This window comes from Prionailurus viverrinus, chromosome A1 (assembly GCF_022837055.1).
Source record: "Prionailurus viverrinus isolate Anna chromosome A1, UM_Priviv_1.0, whole genome shotgun sequence".
Classification (NCBI taxonomy): Eukaryota; Metazoa; Chordata; class Mammalia; order Carnivora; family Felidae; genus Prionailurus; species Prionailurus viverrinus.
In genome coordinates, this window is record NC_062561.1 from 142075174 (window position 1) to 142098833 (window position 23660).

General features: G+C 40.4%; 1 protein-coding gene across 2 annotated transcripts in view; it reads left to right on the forward strand.

Annotated features, from left to right (window-relative positions):
- The window catches only part of PDE8B (phosphodiesterase 8B), a 240810-nt gene that overhangs the window by 94108 nt on the left and 123042 nt on the right, over window positions 1-23660 (forward strand). For both annotated transcript variants that reach the window (XM_047858220.1, XM_047858231.1), the window contains exon 2: window positions 4205-4264. In XM_047858220.1, coding sequence (XP_047714176.1) covers window positions 4205-4264 — 60 coding nt within the window. The remainder of the gene's footprint in view (window positions 1-4204; window positions 4265-23660) is intronic.

Consider the following 23660-nt stretch of genomic DNA (forward strand, 5'->3'; position numbering starts at 1 on the left):
TGGGCTAGCTGACCTGGCTTGGACACAGAGGCCAAGGTCAGATGACTGGGAGCACAGACTAAGAAGGAAAAGGCAAGCCAAGAGACAGGAAGCTAAGTGTAGGTCAGGACTAAGGGAGCTGGTAACCCAAGGCCCTCAGCTGGTGTTGGAGGTGGAGTGTGCTACGGTGAAGTAGGGCTGGGAGGAGGTGGGTAGAGATGTGACAGGCAGGGGTCTTGAAGACGGTCAACCAAACTTGCACCACTTCTCCTGGGCCCTGCCTCAGATGGCAGCTTCCTGCTGAGCTGGGTTAGGCCGAGGTTAAAATGTTGGATGCAGGCCAGGGACTCTTGGGGCCATAGAAGAAGACGGTAAGGTCTTTCCTGTCATGGCAGGAAGAGGATATGTTCTAGGTCGAGTGTCGATTCGAAAATTATGTACTGTTAGTCAGTGACCATTGCCTGTCTCCCCCTAAGGTCACTCCTGTGAAAGTGACTAGCAGAGTCACTAGCAGAGAGAGGGGGGCTTGAGGAGTGTTCCCATCATCTTGTGATGTTCTCTTGGCAAAGTTTAAAAAGGCCTATATAACTTGTACCCATTTGCTTCCTTAGATTTCCCACCTCCTTACGGTGAAGTGGGACCATGTGACCAGGTCTGGCCGCTGGGCTGAGGGAAGGCAGTGTGTGTAACTTACAGGCTGAGACCTTAAAAACCCATGCCGAGTCTCCTGTGACTTTCCCCCTGCCTTTCTCTTGGCCTGGACTGCTAAGTAACCACAAGGAGGAATTGCCTTGGAAGGTCGCCTCACACCATAGTGAATTTGGTATGAATAAAAAAATAAACCGTTACAATATTAGGCCACTGAGATTTTGGGTCTCTTTGATACCACAGTATAAACTAGCCTATTGTAATTCACATGGCTAAAATAATGAAATGGATTTTGAGAATTAAATGAGAAAATACTGTTAAGCTCCTACCACTGTACCAAACATGTAAGTCATTTTAACATGTCAGTTTATCAGCCTTCTCAACCCTGGGCCTGTTACCTCATTAGCGCCAATAATAAATAAAGCAATAAAGTAATAGTTACCTCCCCAAAATAAAAGAAATAAAATACATGAAAAATTTTACCTCATGCCAATGAAGTAATAAGCTTCAGGGGTTTTTCCTTCCCTCTTCTTCTGAGTTGTGATCAGAAGTCATTGAGAACGTCTTTGTCCTCCTTTAGAACACTTCTTCCTCTACGTTCAAATCTTGCAGTCCCCTGGAGGTAACATACTGAGCTTATTTGATAGTTCCAGCAAAAGCATCGTATTTTCTAAAGACATAAAATGCATGGCAGAAAGGATCATAGTTTAAAAGATTTGGCAGTGTTGACAATAATGCAAAGACTGTATTTCAGAATTACTCCAAATGAGTCATTATTTCCTTACCTATAAAGAAAATGTAATTGACTTTCTTTTTAATGTTGATATTAAAAACCCACAAATGCCACCTCTCAGGGCTTTTATCCCACCAAGAGACCTATGTAAAAAAGTGACTTGACCTGTGTCATGTCTAAATTCAGTAACATAAAAAGCTGAAATGTAATTGGGTCCTCTGGGCCTAAATGAATAGGAGACAATAATGAGAATAATTTCCTTGAAGAGAATCTAGTCATTTGTGTGCCAACAGTCATTACACTATTCCACAGGATTTGTTCTGGAGAGATTTCATCAGGAATATATTGTGAGTTCTTAGTCAACAGAGGAAAAAAAAAAAAAGCAAGCTATCTATGTAAGTACTTCATGCACATGGTGGTTATTTACAAAGTTATACAGAAATGTATGGGTTATGGGGCACCTGGGTGGCTCATTCGGTTAAGCGTCTGACTTCAGCTCGTCTGACTTCATGATCTTGCGGTCTGTGAGTTCAAGCCCTGCATTGTGCTCTTTGCTGACAGCTCAGCGCCTGGAACCTGCTTCTGATTCTGTGTCTCCCACTCTCTCTGCCCTCCCCTGCTCATGCTCTGTCTCCCTCAATCTCAAAAATGAATAAATGTTAAAAAAAAAAAAAAAAGAAATGTATGGGTAAAGAGTGAATTATTTTTTTGGATGGGCTGTGCCCTTCCAGCAAGGATCCTTCTCCCTATCCCTTAGCCTTCCAAAGTGAGTCAATTCTTATTTTATTACTTTCAAACTTTATACTACTTATTTATTTTCTGCCCCTGGATGACCACTTTGGGAGCCAGTTTTGCTGGAGAAACCATTCACATGTGGCCTGTTGGAGGAGAGCTTACGTATGTGGTGGGTGCAGTGAATCCAAAAGAGGGCACAGAGACCGTGAAGAGATACCCTAGATTATCAGTCAAATTTATCTTACTGTACCAAATTGGTTTTGCTTCTTAATTATTAGCTTTAAAATAAAATTCTGGCAGTTACACTGCTTTTGAAGGGCCGTGTCTGGTTCAGACAAAAACTTTTTATTTTTTAATATTTTTTTTTAGTGCTTATTTTTGAGAGAGAGCGAGAGACAAAGTGTAAATGAGGGAGGGCAGAAAGAGAGGAAGACACAGAATCTGAAGCAGGCTCCAGGCTCTGAGCTGTCAGCACAGAGCCTGATGTGGGGCTTGAACTCACGAACCACAGATTGTGACCTGAGCCAAAGTTGGTTGCTTAACCAACTGAGCCATCCCGGTGGCCCCTAAAAACTGTTTTTAGGGTAGAGCTGGGTGGCCGGTGGGATGCAGAGTCCTAGTGATACAGGAGGTCTGGTGCTGGTCCTTTTTCAATGGAGTCATTCTTGGGGCTGTGCATATATGCTGGGTCTGCTACCAGCAGTAACGCTTTGCAGTATATTGTTTTGTTTAAAGGGAAGAAGCATGAGGTCTCATGTTCTTTGACCTGAAGGTAGCAGCAAAACATGGAAGGAACTTGTTACTGGTCCATGGGTTCCGGGACTTGAGGCCCTGGGCTGTTATGAGTTGTGCCAGGCCTATTGGATGGACCCACTGTCCAGAAGCTGCCTTTCCAAGTGGAACCTACCACAGAGGACCAAGAACCTCACTTGAGCCGTCATCTGAGGGCTTTGAGTTTTATGCTGGCTAGTTTGGTAAAAGACCAAAGCCCCCCAGCAGCTTTGCTTCATGCAATAATGCTAGGGTTGAGGGATCAACTTTAAAGAGAAAAGTGTGAACAGTTCAGTCATGTTTTGGAGAAGATACAGACTATGCCCCCCAGGAATCAAGCATGGAGGAAAAGGAAGAAAGGAGAAAGGGAAACTTTTAGTTTTCAAAATTATAGCGTAATGAGAGCTCTGCTGTTATTAACTGATAAAGCCTTGTCTTGGTCCTTGGTTTATTACTGAGTTATTTCCCGCCCTGTGGATTTTTATGCTTGCTGAAGGTGTTCCATAGGATTGACAGGGACCGAACTAGTGTGTAGACTGCAGGATAAACTTCCAAGTGGTGGCACAGTGACTACATCTTCTTGGAGAAAAACAAAATTGGATCCATAGAGGTGAGGCCAACACCCTTGGTCCAGTAATCTAGAGAAAATCCCTCTTAGAAATCCAAGCACAGTAATTAAAGACAAATATTTGCTCTATGCTTACAGCTGAAGCAGTGAGATGGCTTTGGCCGCTGAACACCTAAGCTCATTCCTGGAGTGAGTCACGGTTTGCCTCTTGGCGTGCTATGGGGTTCCTTAGTTGATTTGAAGAGGTCCAATTGAAATGAGTTTATTCATGGTAAACAATGGGCAAGAGTAAGCTGTTTATTCCTCGTATAAAATGAAGATAAGGAAATGAAGATCTAAATAAAGGAACAGATCTTAAAACCATAGAGATGTTGCAGTTCTCACATTTAAGAAAAACTTGTACTCAAGATTTCAGAATAATAATTGTCTACCATGGTGCCGAGCACATAGTAGGTGCTCAGAAAATAATGTTTTTCTCCCATAAAACGGTACTTGTTTATTATAAAAACCCATACTTAAAAACAACCTGAAATCCACTACTTCATATTTGATGCTATCCCTCCAAGACATTTTTAGCAGGTATAAATGTATACATTCTTACACAAAACCAGGATTATGCTGTGTATGATGTTTTATTTTCTCCGTGTCAGTAAACTGAATCCTTACGGTTAGGGTCTATAAAGTGGCATAATGTAATATTCTGAGGAAGGAAGAATTCGTCACTCCTGGTAGTTTGACTCGACACATCTCATGTTTTGTCCTTTATTCAGCAGGTTTCTTCTGCGGAGGTACGCATTGGGCCCATGAGACTGACACAGGATCCTATTCAGGTATGCCTCCATTACTCAGCTGGGGCTTTGTTCCTGGAGGGGCTCTTTCACTATTACAGCACGTAGCCATCCTTGCCCCTCCAAACACACCTGTGCATGCATACAGACTGTGTATATATGTCTTTGTGAAACTGCTGACTTTTCATAATGTCATACTTGAGGAATCAAATTGTTTGCTTGAGGATTTAAACACTGCCCCGTCTTGAGTATAAATACAGGAGGTAGGTTGCGTGGTGGGTTGGGAGGGAGGACAACTCTCACTAAAAACTTGGACTGCTCACACCCTGCAGCAGTCAGAAAGGGAAGAAGCTATGCGTAGCAAGCGTCAGGGCTTTTGCCATGAGCCACAGGTGGATGTGAATCTTGGCTTTACCAGCCAGGTCACTAAGCTATGTGACCTTGCTTATATTGCTTGACTTCTCTACCCAGTGCCCTGTGTGTAGAGATGATAATTCCCCTCTCTCATGGGAGGGGTTAATTAATTTAACCCCTAGTTAGATTAAATGGCACTGAGTGCCTAGAAGACTGTTTGGCTGTAGAGGTCTCAGTAAATGACAACTATTGTTGGCTGGGAAGAAAAGATGACAGGAGGCTCCTCTTTCTTGTCTTGTGTGTCTTGAGCCATGTGTTCGTCTGGACTCTTTAGCACTGAGCGAGCTCCAGGAAGAGAAGGCCCAGGGCCTATGGCATTCACCTGACTCTAAAAATGGCAGCAGCTTTGCAGCCATCCTCCCCACAGCCCTCAGGGTCTATTGGCCGCTTCAGAGGAACATGGGTGGAGGGATTGGTACCCTTTTAAACCAACAGTGGTTATTGTTAAATCTCCATCTGCATACACATCTTCCCGATAGGCCTAAATGAGCAAGCCTTCTCCCTATAAAAAAGTAGTTTGTTAACACCTGGAAGCTTGTGCATTGGGAAAATTACTTGGGAAAAGTGCATAATGCAGAAAAAAAAAATGTAAGCAAACCAAACATGTAGATGAAAGTGAAAAACCAAACAAGGAAATGTACTGTTTGATTTATGAGAAAATGGAAAAGAAAATAATGTTTTATTGTTGCTTAGGAAAGGAAATACAAATCTAGGGAAAGGAAAAAAACAAAAGGAAGATATTTAGCTTGGGAAAATTGGATGAAAACAAATTTAGGAGTAGAGAGAGAAAAAAGAATTTACTAAAATAAACATAAGCCACAACTATCTGTATAGAATACAAACAAGTGGAAAATTCCAGTAATCATTCTAGGGGCATGTACTTTGTGCTCCATTTTGAATAAAGGCAATGACAAAGGATCTAATAATGGTGTTTATTCCCAAAGCAATTTCCAGAATGTTCCTTGAGATTAGTATAGTTGTGGAACAATTAGTTTAATTTACCTTAATTTTTCCTCTCTGTTGTACTGGAAATTAATGATCATACTAAGGATGTCTCGACTTTTAAAAACATAATTTGTCAAATTGTAAAGTATTTCAAATACTCATTAAAGTGCATGAGTATAGCTGTACCCCTTTTATTGAATATTAACATTATACTTTCTCTGTTTGAGTTTGTTCTCCAGAAATTAAAGATTACCCTTAATTATCTTTCTGTATTGCTCCCCTCCAATCCTCACCTCCCTAAAAGTAACCACTCTTTGGAAATTGATTATGCTAGGTGTTTGTATATTTATTCTACATATGTGTGTGTCCATTTATAATAATTACTTTGCTTTTGAATATTTTAAAGCTTTATTTCAAAGGGGTCAGGCTATAGGTATCATTCTGAAATTTTTCTTCATTCATCATCTTTTGATGTCGTGTGTAAGAATCAGTTGTCCAATCTGAGGTCACAAAGATTGATTGCTTTGGTTTTTTCTAGGAGTTTTACCTCCTAAATTTAGCTCTATGGTTCATTCTGAGTTAATTTTTGTATATGATTTGAGGTAGGGCTTCATTCTTTTACATGTGGATATTAAGTTGTCACAGCACCACTTGTTAAAAAGAATATTCTTTCCCCCATTGAATTGTCTTGGCACCTTTGTCAAAAATGAACTGACCATAAGTGTGAAGGTTTATTTTCTGTATTCTCAATTCTGTTCCATTGGTATGTATGTTTGTCCTGTGCCAGTACCACACTATCTTGATTACTGTGCTGTGTGGTGTGAGTCCCCTAAATGATTGCAAATCATACAACAGATTATAAATCTGGTTTTGAATATTGCAACATTAACAATTTTGTCTCCCAGTTCATTAATACGATGTTTTTATTTATTTAGATTTTCTTTAACCTCTTTTAACAGTGTTGTATAGTGTATGTCTTTGGTATTTTAAATTTATTGTGTGATACTATGGTAAATGGAATTATTTCCTTAATTTCATTTTTGCATTATTCATTGCTAGTATATAGAAATAAAATGTATTTTTGTTTATCTTGTATTTTACAACCTTGCTGAGCTCCTTCATTAGCTCTTGGAGTTTTTTATGGGTTCTTGAGGATTGTCTATATACAGGGTCATGCCGTTACTTCTTCCTTTCCTATCGGAATGCCTTTTGTTTCATTTTATTTGCCTCTTTGTCTTGTTAGAAACTCCAAAATAATGGTGTGTTTAATTTTGTAAGAGACTTCGATATTTCTTCTCAAAGTGGGTTGTACTGTTTTATATTCCTGCACACACTATGAGAGTTCTGGTTATTCCAAATCCGTGGTAATGACTCGTGTTTCAGTCTTCTAATTTTAGCTAATTATCTTATGGTGAATTAAATTTCTATTCCTCCATGACTAGTAATGTTGAGAATTTTATTGGCTTATTGGCAATTCTTTTATCTTTTGTGAATGTTTGGTTAAGTCTTATTTTTAATTGGATTGACTTTTTATTAATGTCCATGTATTTTTGAGAGAGATAGAGCGCCCAAGTAGGGAAGGAGCAGAGAGAGAGGGAGACAGAGGATCTGAAGCAGTCTCTACACTGACAGCAGAGAGCCCAATGCAGGGCTTGAACCCATGAGTCCTGAGATCGTGACCTGAGCTAAAGTCAAACACTTAACTGACTGAGCCATCCAGTCACCCCAATTAGATTGACTTCTAAAACATTATTGAATTGTAGTTCATTATATATTCTTATTACAAGTCCTTTGTCAGATTTTGAGAATATTGGAGGAGTTAAGACAGCAGAGTAGTAGGAGGACCCTATGCTTGCCTTATCCCTCAAACACAGCTAGGTAAATATTAAATCATTCTGAATACCCATGAAATGGATCTGAGGACTGAGAGAACAAACTGTACAACTAGAAGGAGAAAAGAGGCCACACTGTGGAATGGAGAGGATATGTGATTTGGGGGAGAAAAGAATCACCAGTGCTGCAGAGGGGAGGGATCCCTGATGAGGGAGGGAGGGAGAGGGAGGGACAGAAAGAACAGAGGGCATGGCATTGCACAAGAAAAGTACTTCCCTAAAACCGTTGGCAGGCAAAACGAAAGGGGCTGATGATTGCAAGTTTTTACAAGCCACGGGGCTCAAAGACTAAAGTTTTAGAAGTCTATGCCATTGCTGGGTGGAGCCTGGTGGGCATAGTGGTGCTTCTGTGGATAAGGAGGGCAGAGGGCCCAGAAGTGAACAGAATGGGCTCAGGATCCCTTGAGTCGCACTGGGAGAGACAGTTCCCCTTCCTGGAGTGCATTTGGGAGAGGTGGCACTGCCTCTCCAGGGACCACAGAGCTAGTGGGTGCCGTTGAACTGCCCCATTTATTAGCATACAATCAGAGACACCTGCTGAGGGCTGCTAATTGGATGCCAGCTTTTTGCTTCACTTTACCATACACTCCAAGCCCCTTTGCGTTCATGTGATTGCCCTTCTGGGGCAAATGGGCACGAGCCACAGTGCAGCAAGACCCTCCCTCAGAGGATCAACACAGGTCTGTGCTGTGCCCTGTCCCTAAGATTTGGAGATATGAAACACATCTGGCATGCCTGATGTAAAACACAGGAGCACTGCACTGCTGGTTGGGCAGATGGCTTGGACCAGGTTGAAGGCAGGGATCTGATGGATGTCTGCAGCAAATTAGAGGAGATTGTTCACTCTTCTGTGAGGGCATCCTGAAGAGTAGCGGGCATGAACTCTCCTCTCTGGGAGGAGAGAGCCAGCTGATGCCATTTTTACCCCTGCCCATTAGTATGGATGGACTTCAGTGAGTAGCATGGAGGCTTGAACTATTTACACCAAGCCTCATCCCCTGCTCTCCACAGGTGCTTGTGAACTAGGGCCTGAGAGTCAGAGCAGCTGCGGGCCCCAACCCCAGAAGATCTTTACAAACCCCTGCGTGCACCAAATCTGATCGTAGAGTGCTAAAAGCTTCAGCTCTGGGGGAAATAGGATCTACCTTTTTTGTAATAAGCAGACCAAAGCACACTTCGTTAAAACTTGCCACACAATGGACAAGGTCCGGACAATTCTCATGCAGGCAAAGAGAAACTGTGCAGAGGACTGACCAGAGGGAAAGTGCAGCCAAAACACAATAGTGGAGTGCACACAGTATCCACCAGAAACACTTCCTGAAGCGGACAGTATAGGACTTCTTCTTAATATAGACATTACTCTCAGGAGCAGGAAACATAATAGGTTTTCCTAACACACAGAAGACAGAGACCCAGATACAATACCAAGGTGGAGGAATTCACCCCAAAATAAAGAACAAAAGAGGTCATAGCCAGGGATCGAATCAAAACACATATAAGTAATATGCCTGAGCCAGAATTTAAACCAACAGTCATAGATACTAACTAGGCTTGAGAAAAGCAATAGAAGACCCCAGTATAATTAAGGTACAAAACCGACTGAATGTAATGACTACAAGGATGGAAGAAACAGAGGAATGAATAAATAATATAGAAGATAAAATTATGGAAAACAATGAAGCTGAAAAGAAGAGGGAAAGAAGAATACTGGATCACGAATGTAGACTTAGAGAACTCAATAACCCCATAAAGTGTAATACCATTTGTTAGAAGAAGAAGGGTGGGAGAAGGGGGCAGAAAGTTTATTTGAGCAAATTATAGCTGAAGGCTAACCTCATCTGGGGAAGGAAACGGGCATCCAAATCCAGAAGGTTCAGAGAACTCCCATCAAAATCAACAAAAGAAGGCCAACACCAAGACTTATCATAGTAAAATTTGAAAAATACAGAGAGGAAAAGAAAGCAGCAAGGGAAAACAAATCCCCAACCTAAAAGGAAAGGCTAATAAGATTTGCAGCAGATCTCTCCAGAGAAATTTGGCAGACCAAAAGGGAGTGGAATGATATATTCAAGTTGCTGAATGGGAAAAATATGCATTCAAGAACATTTTATCCAGCAAGGCTGTCTGTCATTCAGAATAGAAGAAGAAATAAAGAGTTTCCCAGACAAACAAAAACTAAAAGAGTTCTTGACCACTAAACCAGCCTTACAATAAATATTAAAGGGGACTCTTTGGGAAAGAAAAACCAAAAGCAACAAAGACTAGAAAGGAACAGAAAATCTCCAGAAACAATGACTTTACTGGTAATACAATGGCACTACATTCATATCTATCAATAATAGATACTGCTGTGTAAGTGGACTAAATGTTCCAATCAAAAGACATAGGGTATCAGAATGGATAAGAAAACAAGATCTATCTATATGCTGCCCACAGCTGACTCATTTTTTTTAAATATATGAAATTTATTGACAAATTGGTTTCCATACAACACCCAGTGCTCATCCCAAAAGGTGCCCTCCTCAATACCCATCACCCACCCTCTCCTCCCTCCCACCCCCCATCAACCCTCAGTTTGTTCTCAGTTTTTAACAGTCTCTTATGCTTTGGCTCTCTCCCATTCTAACCTCTTTGTTTTTTTTTTCCTTCCCCTCCCCCATGGGTTCCTGTTAAGTTTCTCAGGATCCACATAAGAGTGAAACCATATGGTATCTGTCTTTCTCTGTATGGCTTATTTCACTTAGCATCACACGCTCCAGTTCCATCCACGTTGCTACAAAAGGCCATATTTCATTTTTTCTCATTGCCACGTAATATTCCATTGTGTATATAAACCACAATTTCTTTATCCATTCATCAGTTGATGGACATTTAGGCTCTTTCCATAATTTGGCTATTGTTGAGAGTGCTGCTATGAACATTGGGGTACAAGTGGCCCTATGCATCAGTACTCCTGTATCCCTTGGATAAATTCCTAGCAGTGCTATTGCTGGGTCATAGGGTAGGTCTATTTTTAATTTTCTGAGGAACCTCCACACTGTTTTCCAGAACGGCTGCACCAATTTGCATTCCCACCAACAGTGCAAGAGGGTTCCCGTTTCTCCACATCCTCTCCAGCATCTATCGTCTCCTGATTTGTTCATTTTGGCCACTCTGACTGGCGTGAGGTGATACCTGAGTGTGGTTTTGATTTGTATTTCCCTGATGAGGAGCGACGCTGAACATCTTTTCATGTGCCTGTTGGCCATCCGGATGTCTTCTTTAGAGAAGTGTCTATTCATGTTTTCTGCCCATTTCTTCACTGGGTTATTTGTTTTTCGGGTGTGGAGTTTGGTGAGCTCTTTATAGATTTTGGATACTAGCCCTTTGTCCGATATGTCATTTGCGAATATCTTTTCCCATTCCGTTGGTTGCCTTTTAGTTTTGTTGGTTGTTTCCTTTGCTGTGCAGAAGCTTTTTATCTTCATAAGGTCCCAGTAATCACTTTTGCTTTTAATTCCCTTGCCTTTGGGGATGTGTCGAGTAAGAGATTGCTACGGCTGAGGTCAGAGAGGTCTTTTCCTGCTTTCTCCTCTAAGGTTTTGATGGTTTCCTGTCTCACATTTAGGTCCTTTATCCATTTTGAGTTTATTTTTGTGAATGGTGTGAGAAAGTGGTCTAGTTTCAACCTTCTGCATGTTGCTGTCCAGTTCTCCCAGCACCATTTGTTAAAGAGGCTGTCTTTTTTCCATTGAATGTTCTTTCCTGCTTTGTCAAAGATTAGTTGGCCATCCGTTTGTGGGTCTAGTTCTGGGGTTTCTATTCTATTCCATTGGTCTATGTGTCTGTTTTTGTGCCACAGCTGACTCATTTTAGACCTAAAGACACCTGCAGATTGAAAATGAGGGGATGAAGAACCATTTATCATACTAAAGAACATCAAAAGAAAGCCAGAGTCGCCATACTTAAGCTAGATTTTAAAACAAAGACTATAACAGATGAAAAAGGGCACTATATCATAATAAAGGGGGTCTATTCAACAGATCTATTGTAAATATTTATGCCCCCAACTTGAAAGCACCCAAATACATAAATCAGTTAATACAAACATAAACTCATTGATAACAATACAATAATAGTAACGGACTTTAATACCCTACTTAGAGCAATGAACAGATCATCTAAGTATAAAATCAACCAGGATACAATGGCTTTGAATGACACACTGGACCAGATAGGCAACCAATATATTCAGCATATTCCATCCTAAAGCAGCAGGATACACATCTCCAGAACAGATCACGTACTGGGTCATAAATCAGTCCTTAACAAGTACAAAAAGATTTGAGATCGTACCTTGCATGTTTTAAGACCACAGCACTATGAAACTTGAAGTCAACCACAGGAAAAAAAAAAAAAAGGAAAGACTGCAAATACATGGAGGTTAAAGGACATCCTACTGAAGAATGAATGGGTTAATGAGGAAATTAAAGACAAAATAAAAAAGTACGTGAAAGTGAATGAAAATGAAAACACGATAGTCCAAAATCTTTGGGATGCAGCAAAAGTAGTCCTAAGGGGGAAGTATATAGCAATACAAGCCTACCTCAAGAAGCAGGAGAACTCTCAAATACACAATCTAATCTTAAACCTAAAGGAGCTAGAAAAGGAAAAGTAAATGAAGCCTAAAGCCAGCAGAAGAAGGAAAATAATAAAGATTACAGTGGACATAAATGATATAGAAACAAAAGGCAGTAGAACAGATGAATGAAACTAGGAGCTGGTTCTTTGAAAGAATTAATAATAATGATAAACCCCTAGCCAGACTTATCAAAAAGAAAAGGAAAGGACCCAAATATATAAAACCACGAATGAAATAGATCACAGCCAACACCACAGAAATACAAATAATTATAAGAGAATATTATGAAAAGTTATATGCCAACAAATTGGGCCATCTGGACGAAATGGATAAATTCCTAGAAACATATAAACTACCAAAACTGGAACAGGAAGAAATAGAAAATTTGAACAGACCCATAACCATCAAAGAAATTGAATCAGTAATCAAAAATCTCCCAACAAACAAAAGTCCAGGGCCAGGTGGCTTCCCAGGGGAGTTCTACCAGACATTTAGAGACTAGTTAATACCTGTTCTCAAACTGTTCCAAAAAATAGAAGTGGAAGGAAAACTTCCAAATTCATTCTACGAGGCCAGCAGTACCTTGATTCCAAAACCAAACACACCACTAAAAAGGAGAATAACAGACCAATATCCCTGATGAACTTAGTTGCAGAAATTCTCAACAAAATACCAGCATATCGAATCCATCAGTACATTAAAAGAATTATTCAGCATGAAAAAGTGGGATTTATTCCTGGGCTGCAAGGATGGTTCAATATCTGCAAATCAATCAATGTGATACACCACCTTAATAAAAGGAAGGATAAGAACCATATAATCCTGCCAATAGATGCAAAAAAGCATTTGACAAAATACAGCATCCACTCTTGATAAAAATTCTCAACAGAGTAGGGATAGAGGGAATATACCTCAACATCATGAAAGCTGGATAAGAAAACCCACAGCTAATATCATCCTTAATGGGGAAAAACTGAGAGCTTTCACTCTAAGGTCAGGAACAAGACCAGGATGTCCACTCTCACCATTGTTGTTTACCATAGTACTAGAAGTCCTAGCATCAGCAATCAGACAACAAAAAGAAGTAAAATGCACCCAGGTTTCCAGGGGAAAAGTCAAACTTTCACTGTTCACAGATGATAACGATACTCTGTGTAGAAAACCCAAAGTTTCCATCAAAAAATTGCTAGAACTGGTAAATTCAGCAAATTCACTGGATACAAAATGAATGTACAGAAATCTGTTACATTTCTGTATATCAATAATGAAGCAGGAAGAAAAGAAATCAAAGAATCTGTCCAATTTACAATTGCACCGAAAACCGTAAGTGAGCTAGGAATAAACCTAACAAAAGAGATAAAAGATCTGTACTCCGGAAACTGTGGAACACTTACAAGAAAAATTGAAGAGGAAACAAAGAAATGGAAAAATATTCCATGTTCATGCATTGGAAGGACAAATATGGTTAAAATATTGATACTACCCAAATCAATCTACACTTGAAATGCAGTCCCTATCAAAACACAACCAATATTTTTCACAGAGCTAGAACAAACATTTCTAAAATTTGTATGGGACCACAAAAGATCGTGAATACCCAAAGCAGCCTTGAAAGAGAAGAGAAAAGCTGGAGGCATCAGAATTCCAGACTTCAAGCTCTGTTTCAAAGATACAGTCATCAAGACAGTATGGTACTGGCATAAAAACAGACACATAGATCCATGAAACAGAACAGAGAACCCAGAAGTGGATGCACAACTATACGGTCAGCTAATCTTTGACAAAGCAGGAAAGAAAATCCAATGGAAAAAAAAGTCTCTTCAACAAATGGTACTGGGAAAACTGGATGACAACATGCAGAAGAATGAAACTGGACCACTTTCTTATACCATACACAAAAATAAATTCAAAATGGATGAAAGACCTAATTGTGAGACAGAAAACCATAATAATCCTAGAGAAGAACACAGGGAATAACCTCTTTGACTTTTGCCATAGCAACTTCTTGCTAGACGTGTGTCTGGAGGTAAGGTAAACAAAAGCAAACCTGAAATATTGAGACTTTATCAAGGTAAAAAGCTTCGGCACAGCGAAGAAGATAATTGACAAAACTAAAAGGCAGCCTATGAATGGGGGAAGATATTTGCAAATGACCTGATAAAAGGTTATGATCCCAAATTTGTACTTATCAAGCTCAACACCCAAAAAACAAATGATGGGGAGTTAAGAAATGGGAAGAAGACACGAATAGACATTTTTCCACAGACTTCCAGATGACTAACAGACACATGAAAAGATGTCAGTATCACTCATCATCAGGGAAATACACATCAAAACCACAATGAGAAAAGCACGTCACACCTGTCAGAATGGCTTAAAATTACCAACACAGGAAATTAGAGGTGTCGGCGAGGATGTGAGAAAGTTGGTGGGAATGTAAACTGGTGCAGCCACTGTGGAGAAAAGTATGAGGTTCCTCAAAAACTCAAAATAGAGATACCCTATGACCCAGCAATTGCATGATTAGGAATTTACCCAGAAGATATAAAAACACTGATTTGAAGGGGCACACACACCCTGATGTTTATAGCAGCATTATCAGTATTAGCCAAATTATGGAAAGAGCTCAAACGTCCCATCAACTGATGAATGAGTAAAGAAGTGGTATTTATATACAATGGAATGTTATTCAGCCATCAAAAAGAATGAAATATTGCCATTTGCAACGACGTGGATGGAGCAGGAGTATATTATGCTAAGCAAAATAAATCAATCAGAGAAAGATAAGTATCATATGAGTTCACTCATGTGGAATTCAATAAACAAAAATGAACATGGGGAAGGGAAAAGGAAAAAAAAAAGACAGGGAGGCAAACCATAAGACACTCTTAACTATAAAGAACAAACTGAGGGTTGCTGGAGGGGAAGTGGGGGGATGGGCTAAATGGGTGATGGGTGTTAAGAAAGGCACCTGTTGTGACAAGTACTGGGTGTTGTATGTAAGTGAGGAATCACTAAATTCCACTCCTGAAACCAATATTAAACTATATGTTAGCTCTACTGAATTTAAATAAAACCTTTAAAATAAAAAAATGGATTTTGTGAATATTTTCTTCCAGGCTGATTTTTCTATTCATCTTCTTAACTTTGGCTTTTGAGCAAAATTTAATTTTGATGTAGCCTAAGTTATCATTTCTTTTATAGTTATTACATTCTGTATTCTAAAAGTCTTTACCTACTCCCAATTCAAGATGATAATTTCTTAGAGAAATTATCAGAGAGAGACAGAGACAGAGTACGAGCAGGGTAGGGGCAGAGAGAGAGAACAAGAGAGAGAGAGAGAGAGAGAGAGAGAGAGAGAGAGAGAGAGAATATCTGCAGCAGGCTTCAGGCTTTGAGCTGTCATCACAGAGCCCAGTGCAGGGCTCAACCTCACGAACAGTGAGATCATGACCTGAACCAAAGTCGGATGCCTGACTGAGCTATCCAGACGCCCCTTGAGTAATTTTTTAATATGCATGTTTGGTGGTCAGATTTTTATAACAGAGTCTCAAATATACTGTATTTCTGTCATCTCAGACATGATCTAGTCCTTGGTAGTATTAAAATTCCCATAAACGGCTCTATACTCCACTACTGAAAAACAGTGGTCTCTAATTTTGGATTTATTTTTAACTGCTACTCGTAAACTATGAAATAACGAAATGAATACAGTGAACTCATCGCTCAGGGCAAGAGCCGGAATGTTTCCAGTGCTACTGTGTTTACTGCTTGATTCCCATCACATGAGTCTGGCCCTAGATGCCTGCAGATGCAAGTGGTCAGGAGTCCCTCTCTGAGTGAGGTACACAGTAATCAAGAGATTGTTTTTAAAAAGATAACACCCTCAACTGAGAGCTAACGTGTCATTCCCACTTGGTCTGATTGAAACATACTTTCATTGATCCCTTCAGAAACCAGCTCCAGAGCACCTGTATGTTCAAGGCTCTGTCATAGGTGCTACAGTGGAAGACAAGTGTGCTCAGTCAGTTCTATCATTTGTAACGCTCCAGCTTAAGGGACAGTTATATCTAGTGAAGTGTTTTTGTGCTTCTGCTACTGATAATGTGACTGTCTTAGAAAAATCATACTATGTCCAGTGCCTTCGTATTCGTTTGTTTTTTTCCCCCCTGCCTTCCCCCTCCCCCAACTTGGGGAAGAATATCTATTTTTACTTCACTGGCATGCTGCAAATGTTAAAGAGCTGGATCCGCCAGAGTCCTTAGGGCATGGGAGGAACTTGCTTGATGAGAATACTTCAGGATGTGGTTGCTTTTTGGGTGCATTTCTCAGTTCACTGGGGGAAACTTGCTCCCATGTCAGGACATGTAACATGGAGCTCTGCATGCCCTGCATGAGCTGTCAGGAACAGTGTGAGAAGTGGAATGGGTGGAAGTGTTGGGGAGAAGTGCAGCATGGTATCACAGAGGATGTCTCTCCTGGGGGGAGTGGCCGGGACTGATACTAAAAGTCCTGTTGTCCAGTCTTGGCAAGAAAATTAAAAGTAGGAGAAATATTTTAAGGCAGGAGATTCATATCAGCATTTCAAAATGAGTGGCCTTTGCTTCATCACTGCCTTGAGGATATTTACTTGTTCAGTATGTAGAATTGGCAGGTTTCTGCTTACGGTGCTGTCCACTGCCTCCCCCGCTCTGCCACTCCCGCTGGGCTTTCCAACTGGATTTGGAAATCCTATTCATCACAACTGTGGCCTAAATGTTTCCTACCAAGGCTGTACTTGGCTTTAAGATTTATTCTTCCATATTGCACGGACACGGATTTTCTGGAACTGTTCAGTATTGGAGCTCATATGGCCTCATGGGGGCTATCCTTACATATTAAGTGAAATGACTGAGTTGTAGAGATGCTTTGACATGGTAACTTGCTGCAGGACTCTCCTGTCCTGTCTGTCCTTCATTTTATTGTGAAGTCATGGCTTCCACCTAGCCCAGTCAGTTCCATGCAATTACAGAGTCGGTAGGAATTTTGGTCCCATATTTCAGGGCGAAAAAAAAATTAACATCATTGCTCAGGCTCTGGAGTCAGGCTGACCTCAGTTCAAATCTTGCTAGTTGTGTGGCTGTGGGTGAGTCTCTTAACACTTGTAGCACTTTGTTTCCATGTCTCTAAATTGAAGATAATTCCAACCTCCAAAGAATTGTTGAAGAGTTATTGAATAAGATCCTATATTTAAAGTACTTTCATTATAATGGCTGGCTCTTAAATTTTCATCAAACCATAGCTGTTGATAGCATCACCTTCCTGGAGACGTTTAAGGAATGCTCTCAAACCGTTTTGTACCTGCTGAATTCACCCCTCACCTGATCACAGTGGTCAATAGTTTAGTATGTGGCTAATACTAATAAAATCTATACGTGTGGTCTATTCTAGAAGCTCTTTGTTACCCAGTGTTTGCTTAAAGCCAAACCAAGTATTCTGAAAATTGATGCTTAATAGACAGGGGGAATGCATGTAGAGATGTGTAGACTCATCTTTGTTTATACAAATACTAATAAGTGACATTTCTTTAGGGGAAGGTTAGTTTTATCTTCATATTTTTCATAATTAGTCTTTACTGAGAAAATAGTTTCATACTGATTTGACTATCCGAGACAGATTATTGCTTTCCTCAAAGGTATTTGTAAGCATTTGTTGATTAAACTTGTCAAAGGAATAGTTACAAGGATTTCCAGCAAAGCAAGAGAGCATCTACTGGAGCCATGGAAAGTTCACCGAAGCAGGACTTGGCAGATGTGGATCCAGCTCTGTTGCTGCTTGGCTTTGGGAAGGTACTATCCTCATCTGTGGAATGGGGGGTAATGGATCACCCTCAGAGTCCTTTCCTGCTTACAGGAGTCCTGAGAGTCCTGGGCCCTGTTCTTGTAATTGCTACTGGGACACCCCCTCTCCCAGTCACCTGCAGTCTGTGTTACCCCTGCAGGCTGCTCCCACCAGACACGTCTGCTTGATTCTCTTGGCCCTGCCACGGATCAGCCCTTAGTTGGTCATTCTAGCTTGGATGGAGAGATGAATAAAATATTGTGGTTCTAGGAAGGTTTAGGTAGCAGTCTCCTTGCAGAAGGAGGGAGGCCCTGCATGGCAGTTTGAGTTCTTTGTAGTTACATGTGAAAAGCAGTATAGGGTGCCCTAGCTTTGCACAGTTTCAGTGTGTACAGGTTTCAGAGTTGAGATAAATCACACCAGATCCCCACAACATGCTTTGGATTGCAATTACATCAGTGTTCTCATTGAATAATTGCCTTAAATATGAACTGTGTTGCTAGCACTTCAGTCCACACACCACTATGTAAATAACAGATGCATGGCACAATCAGTAACCAGTGACGTCACCTTTTTCAAAGTCTTCATGACTGATCTCTGCCTACTGTTCGTCCATGCAGGCACAGACAGCAAAGTGTGTAGTTAGTTGTCACCATCTTGTCTCTCCATGACCACACACATGACCTTACACACAAACAGATCATTGAGAGAGGGAATGAGCCAACACAGATGAAAGTGCATCAGAGAAATGAGAAGTGATCCTGCCAGAGGGAAGATTAAATTGAATGTAAATGAGGTTAGAGGAGAGAGCTGATTGGGGTGGGAATGTTCACACTGTCACATTGAGATGTTCTAGATCTGCAGCCAGAGGTCGTTAAACTTCCAGCAATGATCAGAATCCATGGAGAGTGTTTGTGATGAAAGTAATGAAATGTCACAGAGGAAGTGGTACCAGTAAAAAAACAGAAAGAAAACTATGTATTAATTAATGAAACTCAACCTATTTCGTGGCACTGAAAGTTGGGCAGATGAAATACTGGAAGCTGATCGAAGTTTAGGACTTTGTAGTTCACCAGGTCATAGAAAAGATGCTCACTCTGTATTCTATGCTTACACAATTTGGAGAAGGCACATACTGTTCAAGCTACTTGTAAGTTTTTTTAAAAGAAAATATTTTAATTTTCAGTGTTTCTAACGTTTTCATTTACAGTTTTACTTAATTTCATTACACAGTTAATACCAACTAAGATTTTTCATGCTTGGACAGAATTTATGAAGGTCATAGAATAGTCATTTTTGCCATCATTTAGGGCTGCTTTTTGTAGTTGCTGTTAGAGCCTGGCCCTACCATGCGAAGCAAGGATTGCCTCTAGTAGTGTTCTGACCCTGGACAGGACTCAAGTCCACCCAGATCTGTCCCAGAAGGAAGGTGTTTTCTCATTGTCCCAAGCTTCAACCTGGATCAGATCTTAATCTACTCTTTTGATGTGTTTACAGCAGTGCAGTGAGGGTAGATACAACAAAATTGTTTCCTTCTGCCCATTCCGCTGCGCCAAGACTCTCTTCTTGGTTGTCATGTCCTTATCCTCGTGTGGTCACTGCTCAGTAGTGCATTTACTATACTTATCTTCCCCTGACTGTCTCCCCTGCTTGTTTCCTAGGGGCAGAGACTAGACTTTGTCCGTCTCTATCAGCTTTTTCTCCCAGTTCATAACACTTTATAATAGATCATCAATACATACTCTTTGAATGTTCTCTATATTATTAAAGCAAATAAAAGGGTCACTTAACTCTTATTCTTTACAAATAAAATTCATTCGTATGCCTTTAATAATTATTTTTAAAGTTTATTTTCTGAAATTTTGAGATTTGCCTCAGTGAAGGGTCAGTAAATACTTACAAGTGGCCATGACTAACAAACTAAGTACTGACACATAGAAAATTTTTTTAAGTTGTTTAAGTTTTTTTTTTTTTTATTATTTTGAGAGAGATGGAGACAGTGTGAGTGGGGGAGGGGCAGAGATAGAGGGCGAGAGAGAGAATCCCAAGCAGGCTCCACACTGCCAGCACAGAGCCTGACGGAGGGCTTGATCTCAAGAATCATGAGATCATGACATGAGCTGAAATTAAGAGTTGGACACTTAACCAACTGAGCCACCCAGGCACCCGATACATAGAATGTTAAATAGGGAGAGGGACTGTATCACTTTAGGTCTTTTTGGTTTTCTTTGGTTGCAAGCGAGAGCTGCCTTATACAACAAAGTAAATAAACGAATAAAAACGTATTCGTGCAATTTTTTTTTTCTTTGTAGAATTCAAGGAGGAATTGAAAGCTCTGGCTTAGAAAGTGTGGCAGTGAGCCATCTCTGAGTACTTTGACGGCAAGAGTTAAAGGCTCTTGCTTCCATATCTCTACTGTTAATGAGCTACAGGTCTCATTTCCTGGCCTTTGTGTCTCTTTTGTTCAAATCCCAAATTTCTGGAAACAGAATATCATTAGCCCAGCTGCGCTGGGAGATAGGGGCAGAAAGTCCAACCCTAGTTACTTGGGCCCGCGACTTTCCTAGAAAAGATGCAATGTTCCAGAGATCGGCATACATCAAAAAAAGGTAATTACTATAGTACTTCACTGTAAAATGCATATATATTTTTATTCCTGTAGATTTTTCACTTAGGAGTTGAATTATTGAAAAGTAGTCTTTCTGATTTTTTTTAATAAATGGGAAGAATTTTATTTTTTTAAGTATTCCCGTTAACATACAGTGTTATATTAGCTTCAGGTATACATTATAATAACTTAATAGTTCCATACATTACCCTTAAATGGGAAGAATTTTAAATACTACCCAAAGAAATTCTCTCATGAGTGCTTTTACAATATAATTAGTCTTGTTTTAAAATGAAGATGTTATTATTTAGGTAGGGTGAGGCCAACAGATCAGGAAATGACTATGATTAAACAGTTTGTCACTTGGAGGAGGGGGCACCCTATGCCATGACAGACCACACGTTTAGCACCAAGGTTGGTCAGGAGACAGAGAGACCAAGAGGAAAATGTGGGCAAGAGTCTCACTGTGGCTTCTGTGGGAAGGAATGGGTAGAGGAGGGTAAGCAGGTTTGGCCAGCTTGAATCATCGCAGGGGAATTTGGGGCATAGAGGTTTGTCTCTGGTTGTTTGATTCCTGGCCCTGGAGTGATTAGGGTAGGTGGAATAGTGGTTCCATGCATTAAAGCGTGATAAAAGAAGTGGTAGGAGTCTGGGCTCTGGATTGATTTGCATTTGAAGGGTGCTTTTCTAGGCATGTTTTCTGCTATTTCCAGAAATTGACTAACCCTCTTTGGAGGCACAGGGTCGCAGGGCTTTAGATGTCAAAGCGTTAGAACTACAGAAAATAACAAGACATGGTTAATACCGTTGCTCACTTTGAATCAGTTTTGTGAGTTCTCATGTGAAATCCAGTATAAGTTCCTCAAATGGCCTTAATGTGACCCAGTTCTCTGCTGCAAACTAGACTTTGCCTCTCACTCTTCCCTCTGTCCGAGTGGCTTCCTTACAGTTCTTTGAACACATCCAGCACACTTCCCACTCTAGGGGCCAGTAGAGCCCCTCCTGCTTGGAGTGCTTTTCCTTCAGACATCAACTTGGCTTCCTTCTCTGTTTCCTTCAGGCATTTGTGCCTATGTTACTTTTTCAGCGAGACCTACCCTAACCACTTTCCTTAATGTTGCTTCCAGTGCCCAGTTTTGCTCTCCCTTCCCCTCTCCTACTGTTTGTACGTAGCACTTAGCACTTTTAACATTCAGTGTCATTTGCTTACTTACTATTCATGTTCTTTACCCCTCTACCTCTATAGTGCAAGGGTCTTTATTATTTTCATCACTGTACTCTAAGCAGTTAAAGACAATGCTGGGAACGTAGTAGGTGCTTGGAAAATTTTTGTTTATTAATGACATTATTTTTCCAAAAGTGGAACAGTCTGTAAGTATTACGAGGTTAATCTTCAGCAGTGCCCAACATGGGAATACAGTGTGTTCTTATTGTATTAGTCAGTTATTGAGGCCAGATGGTATAAAGGAAATCTAAAGTGTTGAGATTCTTGTTTAGCAAGTCCTAGTTCAGCTAGACAGAGGACTGAGAAGAAATTCTCTCATCTTATAAAACAGATGAACATAAGGGAAGGGAGGCAAAAATAATATAAACACAGAGAGGGGGACAAAACATGAGACTCTTAAATACAGAGAACAAACAGAGGGTTACTGGAGGGGTTATGGGAGGGGGGATGGTTTAAATGGGCTAAGGGGCGTTAAGGAATCTACTCCTGAAATCATTGTTGCACTATATGCTAACTAACTTGGATGTAAATTAAAAAATAAATTTAAAAAAGAATTAACTCCAAAAAAAGAAAAAAGAAGAAATTCTCTCATCTTTTCCGACTTTTAAGCCCTGTGTATTGAGTTTTTCGTGTTAATACCATAGCTGTTATTGACTTTACACACAAACCAATTTATTCTACCCGACTTGTACACTGTAGCTCTCTTGTTAATAGTTTCATTTGAAGACTTTCTCTTCATTATCAAATCCACAAGGCTGTGCCCTTCAATTCTCTTAGAAGAGCCACCTGCCACTTCTTCCTAGAAGTAGCTCTGTGGTCAAAAACTTTTAGGAGCGCTCTGGACTGAGGAGTGACAGACCTAGCCCAGGGTGAGCTCTTAATAAGCGTGGCTGCATCCTGTGTTACTAGTGTGTGATTTCAAGCCATGTGCTAAGAAGAAAATGTCAAAATCTCATGAATGGACACTTTTCTAAAGAAGACATCCAGATGGCCAGCAGGCACATGAAAAGATGCTCGACGTCACTCCTCATCAGGGAAATACAAATCAAAACCATGCTGAGATAGCACCTCATGCCAGTCAGAGTGGCTAAAATGAACAAATCAGGAGACTATAAATGCTGGAGAAAATGTGGAGAAACGGGAGCCCTCTTGCACTGTTGTTGGGAGGTGCAGCTGCTCTGGAAGCATTGTGGAGGTTCCTCAAAAAATTAAAAATAGACCTACCCTATGGCCCAGCAATAGCACTGTTAGGAATTTGCCCAAGGGATACAGGAGTGCTGATGCATAGGGGCACTTGTACCCCAATGTTTAGAGCAGCCCTTTCAACAATGGCCAAATGATGGAAAGAGCCTAAATGTCCATCAACTGACGAATGGATAAAGAAGATGTGGTTTATATATACAATGTAATACTACTTGGCAATGACAAAGAATGAAATCTGGCCATTTGTAGCAATGTGGATGGAACTGGAGGGTATTATGCTAAGTGAAATAAGTCCGGCAGAGAAAGACAGATACCATATGTTTTCACTCATATGTGGATCCTGAGAAACTTAACAGAAGACCATGGGGGAGGAGAAGGGGAAAAAAAGTTACAGAGAGGGAAGGAGGCAAACAATAAGAGACTCTTAAAAACTGAGAACAAACTGAGGGTTGATGGGGGGTAGGGGAGAGGGGAAGGTGGGTGATGGGTATTGAGGAGGGCACCTGTTGGGATGAGTACTGGGTGTTGTATGGAAACCAATTTGACAATAAATTTCATTAAAAAAAATAAAATACAGCTTAAAAAAGTAAATAAATAAATACAAGTTCTATTAAAAAAGAAGAAAATGTCAAAATCATGTTGAAAATGATTCTGTCTCTTCTGGAAACATGGTATTTGGGAAAACAGGAAATAACTTAAACAGTGTAAAA